Source organism: Natrix helvetica, assembly GCF_964273705.1.
Source record: "Natrix helvetica genome assembly, chromosome: 3".
In the NCBI taxonomy this organism is placed as follows: domain Eukaryota; kingdom Metazoa; phylum Chordata; class Lepidosauria; order Squamata; family Natricidae; genus Natrix; species Natrix helvetica.
Window position 1 is genome coordinate 35,933,167 of NC_138549.1, and position 13,470 is coordinate 35,946,636.

Below are 13,470 nucleotides of genomic sequence, written 5' to 3' on the forward strand. Positions count from 1 at the left end.
CAAGATTTTCAAATGATTTAATTATTTCTGCAATTAAGCCCCAAATCAACTTTTCTACAAAATCTAGCTTTCAATCAAAAACTGAAAAGGTGGAGGGAATAGGGATTTTAGTGTAATTCAGTAATTATCATCCTCGGCAAGTTTATATGTGAGGACTTCAACTGCTAGAATTCATCAGTTCAGCTACATTTAAATTTGCCTAGGTTGAGAAACACCAACGTAATTCTTGAAAGTGCTGCCGAAATGCTAAATAAAGCCCTGCTAACGAATAAAAAAGCTTTCACGAGGAACCTGGCCTTCTTAACGGCTCGTGAAAGAGCTTCTTTCACGCATCGAAATGTAACTCTGGACTCCAAAGCAGGAATAAAGCCTCTCTCTCTCTCTCTCCCAGGTTTCGTCCCACGCTTTTTCTCCAGAAAGAGGCCTTTTTGTTTCTAGCCGGCTTGCTCTACGGCAGGGGTGGGAACTACTACGGACCTTTTACGATCTGTGCACTTCAACTCCCAGAATTGAATTGAATGGCATGGCTGGCTCAGGAATTCTGGGAGTTGAAGTTCACAGACCGTAAAGAGGCCATGGTAGTTCCCCACCCCTGCTCTACGGGGAAAGACTTAAGAGGCTTGAATCGTAGGTCAAGATGGAAAAGAGTCTCGAGTTGGAAGCAAGAGGTGCAATAAGCGTTCGGGGTTGGAGTCCTGAGCCACCCGATTTCGCTCAGCTGCACTTGAGGAACCCCGAGCCTTCTGATCCTCTTTGGAAGCCTGCCTAGAAATGGTCGCGCGTAAAAGCGCGCGGCCGAAGCGCGCGGAAACCTGTCTCGGAGAAGGAGGAGAACAAGGACAACCCGAGCGAGCTCAGTCGCCGCCTCTTTCTCCCAGGCTCAGGCGCCGGTCTGCCCGCCTCTTAGGCAGAGGCGGGAATCCAGAAGCGCCTGCTTAAGCTGCCGAAACTCGCGACCCAGGTGAGCAGCCGTGACTATTCCGCCTTCAGACGCCGGCTGGAGCGTTCGCCTTGTGCATCGAGGAAGCGATGGGGATGCTGTCGCACCGCGTGACGCTGCCGCTGCTTTTCCTGGCGGCGGGGGGATGGCCGCGGGTCTCCCGGTCGCTGGTCTGGTACACAGCCTGGGTGAGCACGGTGTACACCGAGCCGGCCACCAACCGCACGGTGCGGGACAGCGCGGAAAGCGGACGCTACGGAAACAGCTCGCCCAAGGAGAGCGCGCAGGGCCTAGTCGGCATCCCTTTTGGCGGGACGGGCCGCCACATGGAGGGCTGCGATCCCAAGGTGGAATATCAGATCCCAATGGCGCCCGGAAGCTCCTCGGGAGACAAAGAGGCTGGAGCGCCCTTCTCGCCGCCTCAGACCTGGATCGCCTTAGTGGCCCATGGAGGCTGCCACTTGAAGGACAAAGTCGCCAACGCAGCAAGGAGGAAAGCGGCCGCCGTGGTCATCTACAACGAGCCTCGGTTCGGCAACTCCACTCTTACCTCTGTATCGTACCTCGGTCAGTGTAGTGAGGGGAGAAATGAGGAAAGTAATTTGAAAACTACCTTATTTTTGTTGCGAAGGTGGTTGAGTGGGTGGGTGCCCAGCGATGGTAAGGGGCTGGGAAGGTTTTTTTTAAAAAAAGTGGGTTCAAACTTCTTTTCCTACCAGTTATTTGCCAAATATCTCAAAAGCCCACGTGGAAAGTATCATATTTCATCCAAACTAGGATGAAACTAGTTTCAGCCCAAACGAGGAAATATTTTATTTCTGGAGTGCAAAATCAAGAGCTTAGTCTTCTCTTTAAAATGAAGCAAATTCATTTTAAAGACACCGATTCAGAAGTAGGTTGCAAATTAGATGTAATTACAGGGCTTCTTCTGTAATGCGATAACAAGGAGCTATTGGTTGCGTCAAGAAACTGGATAGGAGGTAGCAAAATTCTGCTGCTCTTTTATAGAAAAAAAGTAATCCTGTTTCAAGTATCAAAGAAAATTAGGCTAATTAGATTAATGCTATTTAACAAATTTTTATATGAAGAATTCGTTATGCCCATTATATTGGTTTTGATGATGATTACGCCTTTCAATTTTAGGTAGATTAATATTGATTGCTGCAGATTGTCTAAGAACTGTAAAAGTTCTGATCAATATTTTGTGTAAATTCTAGGATTGCAGATTGTCTTTATATGATATGAAGTCAACTTTGGATATTCTTGCTGAGAAAGAAACTAAAGCTGTTTATGGATGAAATTGGATTTTGGCCTTACAGTTGTTGCTGAATGCTCATTGTCTATTTTTGTCTGGACTGCTGGGGGTTATAGTTCAGTAACATCTGGAGGACCCTCTCTATCTTAGGCCATTTTTCTTGAATTTTATTAAACTTTTTAATTTTTGGTTTGCCAAATTAGTTTATGAGAAGATTAGTGTCTTAACTGCTTCCAGTGGTCTCATTGCTGAAGCAAATGTGATTCCTATAAAACTTGCAAAGGCTTTATGTTTTTATGTTTTTTTTCTATAACTTTTCTTTTCATTTAGTTTTGTTTGTTTTATTGTTGAGATTCCTAGTCTATCTCAGAATGGCTACATGTATTCTGGAGGGGTATGCTGGAGGCAGAGGAATACAAAATACCACTGGGCTACAGTGAAAGTGTTGAAACACCAGGTAGCTTTACTGTGGATTTTTCAGTACTTGCTATATATACAGTGTTAAGGACATGCAGCTATGATAATAGAAAAACTGCATGTTGCTTATTTAATGATAAACATATCTGTTCCATCAGAAAACCAAAATATATGAGCTTCCAGTTGTTAGTTCTGAAGCCAGAGAAGATGTAATACATGTGGAAATTGGTGGGAGGCAGAGGTCATGGGAAAAACTGGGAAAAGTAAGATTAAACCATGTGTCACATTCCCACATTTGGAATGCATTCTTGATAAAATGCTGTTAAATATTAAACTATGAAACTGGATTTTTTTCATTAAAATGCCTTTATGTTTATAGTTTTATGTTTTTTTTGAAACTACAGACCCATTTAAATGCAATTATTTTATTCCAGTAGTGTGAAACCCCAATAAACTGGGCTGTAAAAATTCCCAATGTCCATTTAGTAGAAATTATATCATTGCCCTGTTCCTTTCAGACCTTAGTGGATTTTTTTCTTTAAATCTGTCCCATTGTTGCCTTTAATACTAGGAATGGATCATGGACCAGCAGCTTAAATATTTTGAACAAATGTGGCAGAAAAAATGCTGCAAAAATCAATTAATTTTAACATGAATCTTTAGTAGGAAATATTACCTTGCCTACTCTCCTTTAGTTCCTAGTCATATTCTTGGGACCAAGAGATCTTGGAAGTAAAACTATGGCAAGAACAATTTTAATCTACTTATAACTATCAGCAAGATGGCTTGAGTTTCCTTCAGCAAATAAGAGTTGTAGAAGAATGCATCTGATTCCTGTTTGTCTTTTTTTCAATAGGTACTGCTGATACAGTTGTAATTATGGTTGGGTATCCAAAAGGAATGGAGATCCTGGATCCAGTCCTAAGAGGAATTCCAGTGAAAATGACTATTAGTGTTGGTAAACAACATGTACAAGAATATATCAATGGACAGTCAGTTGTGTTTGTAGCAATTGCATTTATCACAATGATGATTATATCTTTAGCATGGCTTATTTTTTTTTATGTGCAACGTTTTCTCTATACTGGATCACAATTTAGAAGCCAGGTAATTACTGGTGCTGATTATCTTTTCACCTTGTGTAATGTAAGTGCATTTCTCTGCCCAATCTTTGAATGCTGTTTAACCTGAAAAGTTATCTTAATGTGCTGCCTGTTTCTATATGTTATAACTTGTTTCCAGAACTAGATATACCTGAAAATTATAGTTTAGATTAGTACTTTAAGCTAGAATTAGGTAGCAGTAATTTTCAGTTGATGAAACTAATTGTTATACTTATCCTTATTTTTCTATTATCTGTGGAGGTGTAACCAAGTTGAACTGCCTCTTTAATTAATTTAACAATATCCTTACAAGGTGAGGCTGTACAGAACTGTCAAATGTTTTTCAACAAGCAGGTGTTGTATAAACACTTAACAGAATTCCAATTGTTGAAACAGCTGCTCCTGAGCTACTTCCAGCACAACTGCTTTAACAATATTTTAAAATAATGTTTTGTCCATGTTTCTATGCATTATATTTCAAAAGCTTTGCATGGCTCTGCTGAGCAAACACAGTCAAATAAGCTCATGATTTTAGTCCTTGCAACTTCGGTTTCTCTAGTACAAATTTACATAAATTAGGCATAAATCCAGATATGGAAAAGCTTAATGTGATTTTTTTTTTAATTATCTTTTTTCTCATGTTTGTCTTTTGCTGCTTGTTCTTTCCCTTTCTTTGTCTGTTTGTCTATATTAGTCTATTTGTCTATACTAGTATAACTCAAAGTCACCTTACTCAGCCCTCATCTAGGTAGAGTCCACTAGAGCATGAGTGTCCAAACCTTTGGCTTACCTAGGCCATATTGAGTGAAGAGGAGTTGTCTTGGACCACATTAAAATATGTATATAGTTGATATATAACAAACTTACTTTATTTTTTATATTTTTATTAACAATCTTGTGGGGCTGTGTTACTAGCTGTCCAAGGTGCGTGCAGCCTGGGGGTTGGACATGCCTGTGTCAAATGGGACAATTACTTTCAGTGTTCTGGACTGCCTGTAAAGTATCCAGGATGCCTTTTGTTTTTTGTTTGGTTTTTTTTGGCAGATATATCACATCACAAACACAAAGAAGCATACTAATAGTAAACAACAGCCTACTCAAAGAACCACCAAGAACACTCCCAGTAACACTGACAAAGCAAGCCATTAGTATATAAAAATAAAAGCAAACCTAACTCCCTTCAAACACTGATGCTAAACCCTTTTTTGATAATGAAACATTTGCAAGAAAACTACCAAGCTCAGAGAGCACCAAGGATCTCTCATGTACAGACTTACTTGTGCTATGACAGATCTTAGATAAGTGTTTGTTGCTCAGAAAGATGTGTCTTTGTAACACGCATATTTATATATCTTATTTTTTTAAGGGTCAAAGAGAAGAAACTATTGGTGCAATTGCCCAGCTGCCACTGTATACTCTGAAAGATGAAGATGAGGTAATTACATAAATTTGACATTGGGAATAATAAACTTTACTTTTCTATTTTTTTTTAATATTTGCAATTCCTTTCAAGATGAATGCATTTTCTACGCCATACAAATATCAGTGGACGTTTAGTGGGATTAATAGATCTCTTCATCATAATTTACTATATTTTTTTCAATTTGAGATTAATCAGCTAACTAATTAAACTGACAGTTGCATCTCACATATTTCACAGACAAATTCCTTCATATCTTTTTATGACATTTGAGCTTTTATGTTGTGTTTCAATATACTGTAATCTAAGTAGGTTTCTCATGATTTGCATTGTTAAAATCATTAAATGTATCTAAACCGTAAACTAATAAAAGAAATAATCCTAGTATAATAAAAATATGCTAAATACATTTTACTCAGTGACAACATCCTTGTATCCAAATGCCTTCCAAACTAATCAAGTTTTAATTAGTTTTTGGAACTCCAAAAATATAGGTGTTTCCCTAATCTGGGACGGTGCTGTTCCAAAGTATAAGTGCCACTAATAAAAAAAATTATTTGCAGGCCCATGTTCCTTTCACCTCAAGCAAACGCTAGAAAATGTAGGTGGAGTGTACATACCAAACAATGCAGACTGGTTATTTCTGTGCAGAAGAGGTGGTCCTATTTGTATAAACAACACATACAGGGATTTATAGATTAAAAACAATTTTTGAATTGTACCCAGATACCTATTGGCAACCAGTGCAGTGACTACTGATAGACCTCAACCTTTGTAATTGAGCATTTGTCTGAAATGTTATAGGGTTTCTTGCTTGAGCAAGGGGTTTGACTTGACTCCCTTTCAACTCTTTATTCTGGATTTAAGGAATTGTGGTTTTTAAGTCATAAAGCAGGTCACCATATGACCAGACCTGATTTTATAATATTTTTACAACTTTTTTGCTGCAGTCATTAAGCAATTCAATTTTACCCAATAGACATTTTTTGCCAGAAACCAGTAATAAACGTGAGGAACCAGCAAAAGTCAAAAATCATGGTCACACGACTATGGGAGGCTGCAAACAGCCATAAAAGTAAGGCAGTTGCCAAGCTCCCTAAATCTGATCACATGACCATGGGAGGGGAATAGTGTGCAGCTGTTATAACTTGGAATTTGGGTTGTAAGTATCTTTTAGTAGGTCCGGCATAGTTTTGTGCAGTTGTAAGTTGACAACTACCTATATGGCTGTTATATGAATGTAATGATCCTGCTTTGCCATTGTATTTGACGCTGCATCTTGGACGAATTGCAGATTTGATCCCCGGAGACAGCTCCCTACAGATAGTTCTTGACTTAGGAACATAATGAGCCCCAAATTTCTGTTGCTAAGCAAGACAGTCAAGTGAGTTGCATCAAAGCTTCCTTGGCTTAGAGTTAACACATTTCTGTAATGGCAAAATAATTTGATTTAAATATGTTTTCAGAAAGAAAAAAAACTTACTTCAATACTAATATATCTGCCATATCCTAGTCCTATTAGACTATGTACCAGAGTTACAAAGTCTGGTAGATCTTTGTATGACAAGGAGTTAGCCATCTTGGTTTTAAATACCATCAACTCGGTGCTCTTCCAAACATAATTGGCTACTGAATTGAAGCAACTGACAATTATTTATTTCTGGATCTTAGAATTTAATTTCAAATCCTATTTCCTTTGTACAAAGTTCCAACTAATGGACTTCAGAGTTTTAATAAAAACAGCAGAAGATGGCAGCATTGCACACAATTATCCTAGTCTTTCATTTTTCCAAAAGTTTTAGTTCTATTGCCTGACTGAATACATTGATTGCATCTTCTCAGAGTTGGCATCGAGTATAATATATACTTCAAACTATATATACTGTATATATACTCTATAAACTACTTTGTTTTGCCAATATATTTAATATACAATATACTTAAATGTGGCTTTATTTTTTTTTTTAAAGTGTTGTGCTATTGATACAGAAAATTGTGCTATATGCATCGAAAACTACAAAGCCAAAGATACTATTCGACTTCTGCCTTGCAGGTAAGATTATTAAACTTCTTAACTTTGTTTCAGTGGGTCTTGATTAAAAATATTCAATGAAAAAAGAATGTTTAAAGGGGGGTACACACATTAAAGCTATTATCCAATATGTAGTTCATTCAAGTACAAGGTTGGAGTCATTAAATCTATCTCACAATGTGAGATAGCTTAAATGGCTTAAAATGAATAGCAAGTCTCATAAAAATAATAGTACCCTCATCAGAGCTCCAGTTGCCGTGTGTGTGTGTGTGTGTGTGTGTGTACACCTATACACCCCAGCATAATTCTGGAATGCCTCATAATTTCAACCAACATGGTACACAGATGACTGAAAAAAAAATACTGTGTAGGTAAGATACCCCTTGAGATGTGTGTCCTGTTAAGATACAGCCTGTTGTGCCTTAAAATGGCTTCTATTGTATTGCTTTATGGCTTCACAGTATTCCCTCTGGTAAGGGGGAAAATCCAACATTAGAAATTACGTTTGGTCCGGACATTTTCCCCCTATAAATAAATACCCAGGCAATGCCGGGTTATCGTCTAGTGCTAAATAAATAAGAGCTCCAGTAGTACCTTGGCCCCAATGCCTGGAGGTATAACCAAGTCCCAATAGAAGATAATAATGCATTGAACTGTGAGGTCTTTGGTGTTCTCTGAGTTTGGTTGTTTTCTTGCAGACATATCATTACCATACTAGATAACATTAGTGGTAACAAGCTCAGAGGCCACCATGAGCCCCTCAGTATAGCCAGGTTTTTATGGGTTTGCAGAAACCAGCTAGGCTGACTGTGTATTTCAGGGAGGAAGTTAATTCTATAAGATGGGCACCATGATAGAAAAGGGACATTTCTGAGGAGCCACTCACCAATGTAGCTTAAGTGATGGGGCGTATAGTTTTTGTCTGGTCTTCTGGGATAGGCAGAAACTATCATGGTATTTGAAATCTTCTGAATTAAAAGAGAAATTCAACACACCTGTAGATTTTGCCTTGCACAAACAAGGAATGATAATTGATATGTATTCTGCAACAGCTCTCTGAATTCCACTTATTGCTTTCATTGCATGTTACATTTTTGTGTTAGTTTATAATTTTGCTGTTATTGTATGTAGCATGTTGTAAATGAATTATGAGCCTATATATACTTGCCAATAAATATATTTATTGGCAAGTGAGGCATTACTTTATTCAGAGTTTGTCAAACCCAAGATAAAAATAGACTTCCTATATTAAGTTTTATCACTTTTTGACGATCTAATTTTAATCTATGAATATGATTTTGTATTTATAATACTAATTCTATAAATATAAATTAGAATGTCCTTATACTTGATTTTGATGGTAGTGTCTCTATCTTTAGACATATCTTCCATAAGCTGTGCCTTGATCCCTGGTTGCTGGAACAGAGAACATGTCCAATGTGTAAATTAGATATCATGAAAGCACTAGAATATTGGGTATGTTGCAAACATATGTAATAAAATATATTTAATTTAGTTTTCTACAACTTGCGTGTAAAAAATAGAAAGTAGAAAATAACTTGTGTTATTAGCCGATCAAATGAGTAAGAGATCTCAGATTTTCAAGTTTGCCATTGAGGTTTGGAAAGCAGACTGGGTGGGGGTATAGAAAAACAATTCGGGAGCTGCATGTGAGCTAAAGTTCAAATGTTATTCTTCCCTGGTATGTAATACTGTGTGTGCTTCTGTAATACTGTATGTGGTTCTCTGAACCATGCTTGTTGCTAAAATACTTAATTTTCTTCAGAGATGAACTTTTACTTAGCTGGTTTCAAATACTACAAAGTCTGATTCAATCAAATTTATTTTATTTTATTTTACTTTATTATTGGAATTTATCAATTAAACTTATTTTCCTCTAGTTCTATCCCTTCCATAGTAATTAATGAGTTTTTCTCTAACTTTAAAGGAAAGATCTAAAAAAGTTGCAGTGCCTGAATCAATGAGTAACATACCAACTGAAAATGGGAATATTTCTATGGAAGAAGATAATAATGAAACAAGTGGCTTATCAGCAGCCAATTCTAGCTCAATTGCATTAAATAATGTTTTAAAAGAAAATCTGTGTGAAACAACAATTTTACTTGGTAAGAAATTTTGGAGATTTTTCTTTTTCTAGGAACAAAATATTACTAAATCTAGACTTAAGATATGTTTTACCTTTACCTTTATATCATTTAAATATCTTTGTAATTTACATAAGCTCTTATATCATTCTTGTTTGCATAGAACATTGATCTCAAAATTACACAGTTTGAGTCTTTTCTAGATTAGAAAATAATTTATGACATAATTATCATTAGAATTCAGTACAGTACTATTTTGTACTATTTTCTTTCATCAGAACAATAATTACAAATAGTTCCAAAAGAAATAAATGTGATACATGGAAGGCAGAATGAGTCTGTTAAAAATGGGCTAGAGAAAAGATTGGAAAAAACCATGAATACAAATTGTATTTTGTTCTAGGAAACCCTTAACTGTTTTGAAAATTCAAATTTAATGTATTTAGAGATTTATTTCACTTGTCTTTAATACTGATTATAGGCCACATTGGGATGTTTTTTATTGTTCAAAGTATGCTAAACTTAATATTTTTGATTAAGTTCTCATGCAATGCATATTATAAGCAAATATTACTTGTTATAATTCTTACATTTAGAGTGTAGTTCAACATCAATTTCATATTTCTTTTTATAGAACTGGAAAGTGGAGATAATCAACATGATCATTTGTCTTCTGGATCACTACAAATTTAATGAAATTTGAGAAACTTGGAACTGATAGTAAAAAAATGTTTTTCAAAAATCTTTACAGACTTGAATCTAGCTTAATAAATATATACTTCCTGTTAGTTTTGGTTACAGAGCTTTTCTCTATTCAAGATAAAATACACTCGTTCTGTTTTTGATCTACGAGAAGAAGAGAGGAAGAGAAAAAAACCTGCTTTTTTAAAAAATTATCTGACAGTGACCGATTGTTACTCTTATTCTCAGAAACAAATGGTGCCTTTCATAGAATGACATTCCTACCTCTTTCTATCCCTTTTGTCCTCTTTGTTTGTAACAAAATAGAAATCTTATCGGGAAAAAATAAGTTATAACTATTTCAAAAATACATTTGGAAAACTAATACAAGTATAAACAGCACAAATAAACTATATGGGATATATTATGTTATATATGCATAATTAAGAATTATTTTCTTGTAAAATGTGGCTTAACTTAAACATGTAAAATATAAGCGGTTCTAAAAGTCTTTTGATATACATCTGAGTGAAAGAATACATATGGCGGGGGGTGTAGTGCTACATAATTGTCTTCTATTTTAGATGTTTCTTGCTTTTTCTTTGTCAGAATTCTATATTGGGTACTTGTAGAATTATTTTTCTATTTCAATATTTGGAACATTGCTTAATTGGTTTAATGTGCTAGAGAGCACAAGGGTACCTTTATACAGAAACTGAGAAGCACATCAACTAAACTATATACCGTATTTTTCAGAGTATTAGATGCACCGGAGTATAAGGCGCTCCAAGATTTTGAAGAGGCAAATTAAAAAAACCATTTTTGCACTCTGATCTCCCAAAAATGGCCCGTTTTTCACAAAAATGGGCTTGGTTTTTTTCAAAAAAGGGCATAAATAGCCTTTAGGAGGCTTGTAGAGTGCTCCTGGGGAGTGTGGGGGCCAAAAACGAGCAGAAAACGGCCCATTTTTGTTTTTAAAAGGAGCATGCATAGTCTTTAGGAGGCTTATAGAGTGCTGCTGGGGGGGGGGGTCCAAAATTGTGCAAAAAACGGCCCGTTTTTTGCTCATTTCTGCCCTCCCCAGCCCCAAGGAGCACTTTGAAAGCTGCCTAAAGGTTATGCATGGCCATTTTGGTGAAGGAGCTGAGGTTCCAGGAGGCAAAAAATGCTATTCAGTGTATAAGACGCACCCAGATTTTCAGCCTCTTTTTTGAGGGAAAAAGATGCATTGTACACTCCGAAAAATATGGTATATCAAATTCAGACCACTGCATTAGTTATGAATAGAATAGGACAGGACAGGACCTTGGAGGTCGTCTAGTCCATCCCTTGCTCAAGCAGGAGAGCCTACACCATTTCAGATAAGTGACTGTCTAGACTAGACTCTTTTAAAAAGCCTCCAGTGATATTTAATAAAGAATTCTGAAAAATATATGTTCTGAAGATGTCACGTAGGGTAAAAACAAGCTAGATATATGCCACCTTATCAATGTTAATATCTAAGCCCGCAGCTGTCTTCCAAGAAATGTTATGCCAGGGTTAAAGCAACTTCTCACATCTTCAGTGTGTGTAGTCTGAGTTTGCCCATGCACATAATGGTATGTTACTTGTCAGTACTTTTAATGTCAAGGGGCTGGAGCAAAGCCATAAATTCTTAAGCCAATCTTAAAATTCTGTTTTAAAGTGGAGCATTTGCAATGCCTTAAGTATCAGCCATTTTGTCCTGTAACAACTATTTTGCATATTTATATCTGGGTTTATCTTTTTAAGAATTTTAAAAGTAATGTATGAAAACATGGTGAAATTGTATTCTGGGAAAAAATATGTTTTCCCCAGAACCTATGAAACTTTAAGTTGATTTTTAGTTGCTAAACTAAACGTGCTTCAGCAATATAGATAAACGCTTGTGTTCTTAATTGAGGATTTAGATAGAATTTTAAGAATATATATATATTTACAATATATTCAATTACAAGTTAGAACTAACTGAAATTTATCTTGCATAAACTGAAAAGTATATCTATAAAAAAATTATACCCTGGTTGCTGCTGAGGAGTGATGACAATGAAAGGCCGAATTGCAGTGCCTCTTAACAGTTTACTCTCGAGGCACGATGACAAAAGTTCCTGAAGCGACCTTTTTATCTGACCTTGGCAGCACCATAAAAAGACAAAAGTCTATGCTTTCTGCAGCTAGTCCTTTTCTAAATGTTTACAAAGTAAACAGCTGTTGCATTTAGGCACAGGATTAACCATGAAGCCTTGATGCCCCCCATGCCCAGAATAGAGAGATCTCAATAGAATCACTGTTAATAAGTGGACTAATGCTACTATTCAAATAAATCCTTTTATCTATATTGTTAACTGCTTGTGTCTACTTAGTTTTAGAACAAAATCCCTAGGAACAGATTCTGGTATTTGCAAATTTCTTGGGTTTTTTGCTATATTTACCATTAGGCCATTTTTAAGATTCTATTGATTGCACTCCTAGGTTCTATAAAGGATTAGGAATCAAGTGTTAAAGATTGTTTTTTCCAAGAAAATTATTTTAAACTACTTTATGATTTTGCAGGGTATTAGCCATCCCTTGTTTCCCAGCCTTAGTTTTTCAGGGATCTAGAGAGAATATTGGTAGAAATATGCCATTTCTGCCTTTGTATAAAAAACATTTTTTCAAAACTTACATTTCTGCTACATTTTTATATTAACACGAAGGGGATTCTCATTAAGATGTTCCTTAATCTGTTCTAGAATACTATAAGTGAATCACAAATTTAGGCACCGTTATTGTATGCAGGCCAGCATTGATCAATAAGTCCTCATGACCGGGAGGAGGGGACTGTTCCCCCAAATCTAGCTTGATTTTTACACATATGCCCAAAGAGTCCCAACCCAAAAAATAAGCCCTAGTTAAGACCCCCATTGCACCCAGTTGCATGAGGTGGGACGAGGCCCATGGGTAAAAAGCTAGGGTGGGAATGGGGTGGTGAGCTGCACCATGTGCCCTGCACCCACTTACCTTAGGACAGTTGCAGCCAGGCCTTGCACACCCCGCCACCTGCTTTGCTGGCACACTCCTGCAGCCACTTGCGTACATTGCCCCAGCCCCCGTTTCACCATCAGGCCTTTACTGAAGCCTTTTCAGCCACGAAATTGTCGCAGATCCCCCCCTCCAAGCCTTCATTTCGCTGTCACAGGCTTTCAGGAAGCCTCTGCAGCAGAAACAAATTCCACATTGGCGCACACTGTCCCTGACCTCCATTTCACCATCAGAGGCGCTGTCAGAGTTCGTTTCTCGGCTGCAGAGGTTCTTCCTGAAGGCCTCTGACGGTGAAACAGGGCAGGGGTACCACGTGTGGGCAACGGCAAACACCCGCAGAAGTGGGTCAGCACAGGCCACATGGGCTCCTGCTGGGTGGGGCTGGTGATGCCACTGCAGTGAGGAGAAACAATGGAAGGCTTCCCCCCAAAATAAGACCTAATGTCTCTTGAAGACAAAAAAAAGATGGTCTTATTTG

At 37.2% G+C, this 13,470-nt stretch overlaps 1 protein-coding gene across 2 annotated transcripts; it reads left to right on the top strand.

The window, feature by feature from the left end:
• Positions 1-535: 535 nt before the first annotated feature.
• On the top strand, positions 536-12,316 carry RNF149 (ring finger protein 149). Of its 2 annotated transcripts, none has more exons than XM_081947311.1 (7): positions 536-1,507; positions 3,469-3,719; positions 5,082-5,150; positions 7,106-7,188; positions 8,547-8,643; positions 9,116-9,293; positions 9,907-12,316. In XM_081947311.1, exons 1-7 carry the CDS (start codon positions 1,030-1,032, stop codon positions 9,963-9,965), a joined length of 1,215 nt encoding a protein of 404 aa, XP_081803437.1. In that variant the 5' UTR covers positions 536-1,029; the 3' UTR covers positions 9,966-12,316. The 2 variants fall into 2 exon arrangements, with proteins under 2 accessions (XP_081803437.1, XP_081803438.1); XM_081947312.1 differs by having other exon boundaries at positions 3,469-3,566.
• Positions 12,317-13,470: the final 1,154 nt, after the last annotated feature.

Excerpts from the sequence above, each read along its gene's own strand:
- RNF149 (XM_081947311.1), top strand. The coding sequence starts at position 1,030 with ATGGGGATGCTGTCGCACCGCGTGACGCTGCCGCTGCTTTTCCTGGCG. Across the intron at positions 3,720-5,081 it reads GATCACAATTTAGAAGCCAG|GGTCAAAGAGAAGAAACTAT; the intron begins GTAATTACTGGT and ends TATTTTTTTAAG. Across the intron at positions 5,151-7,105 it reads CTCTGAAAGATGAAGATGAG|TGTTGTGCTATTGATACAGA; the intron begins GTAATTACATAA and ends TTTTTTTTAAAG.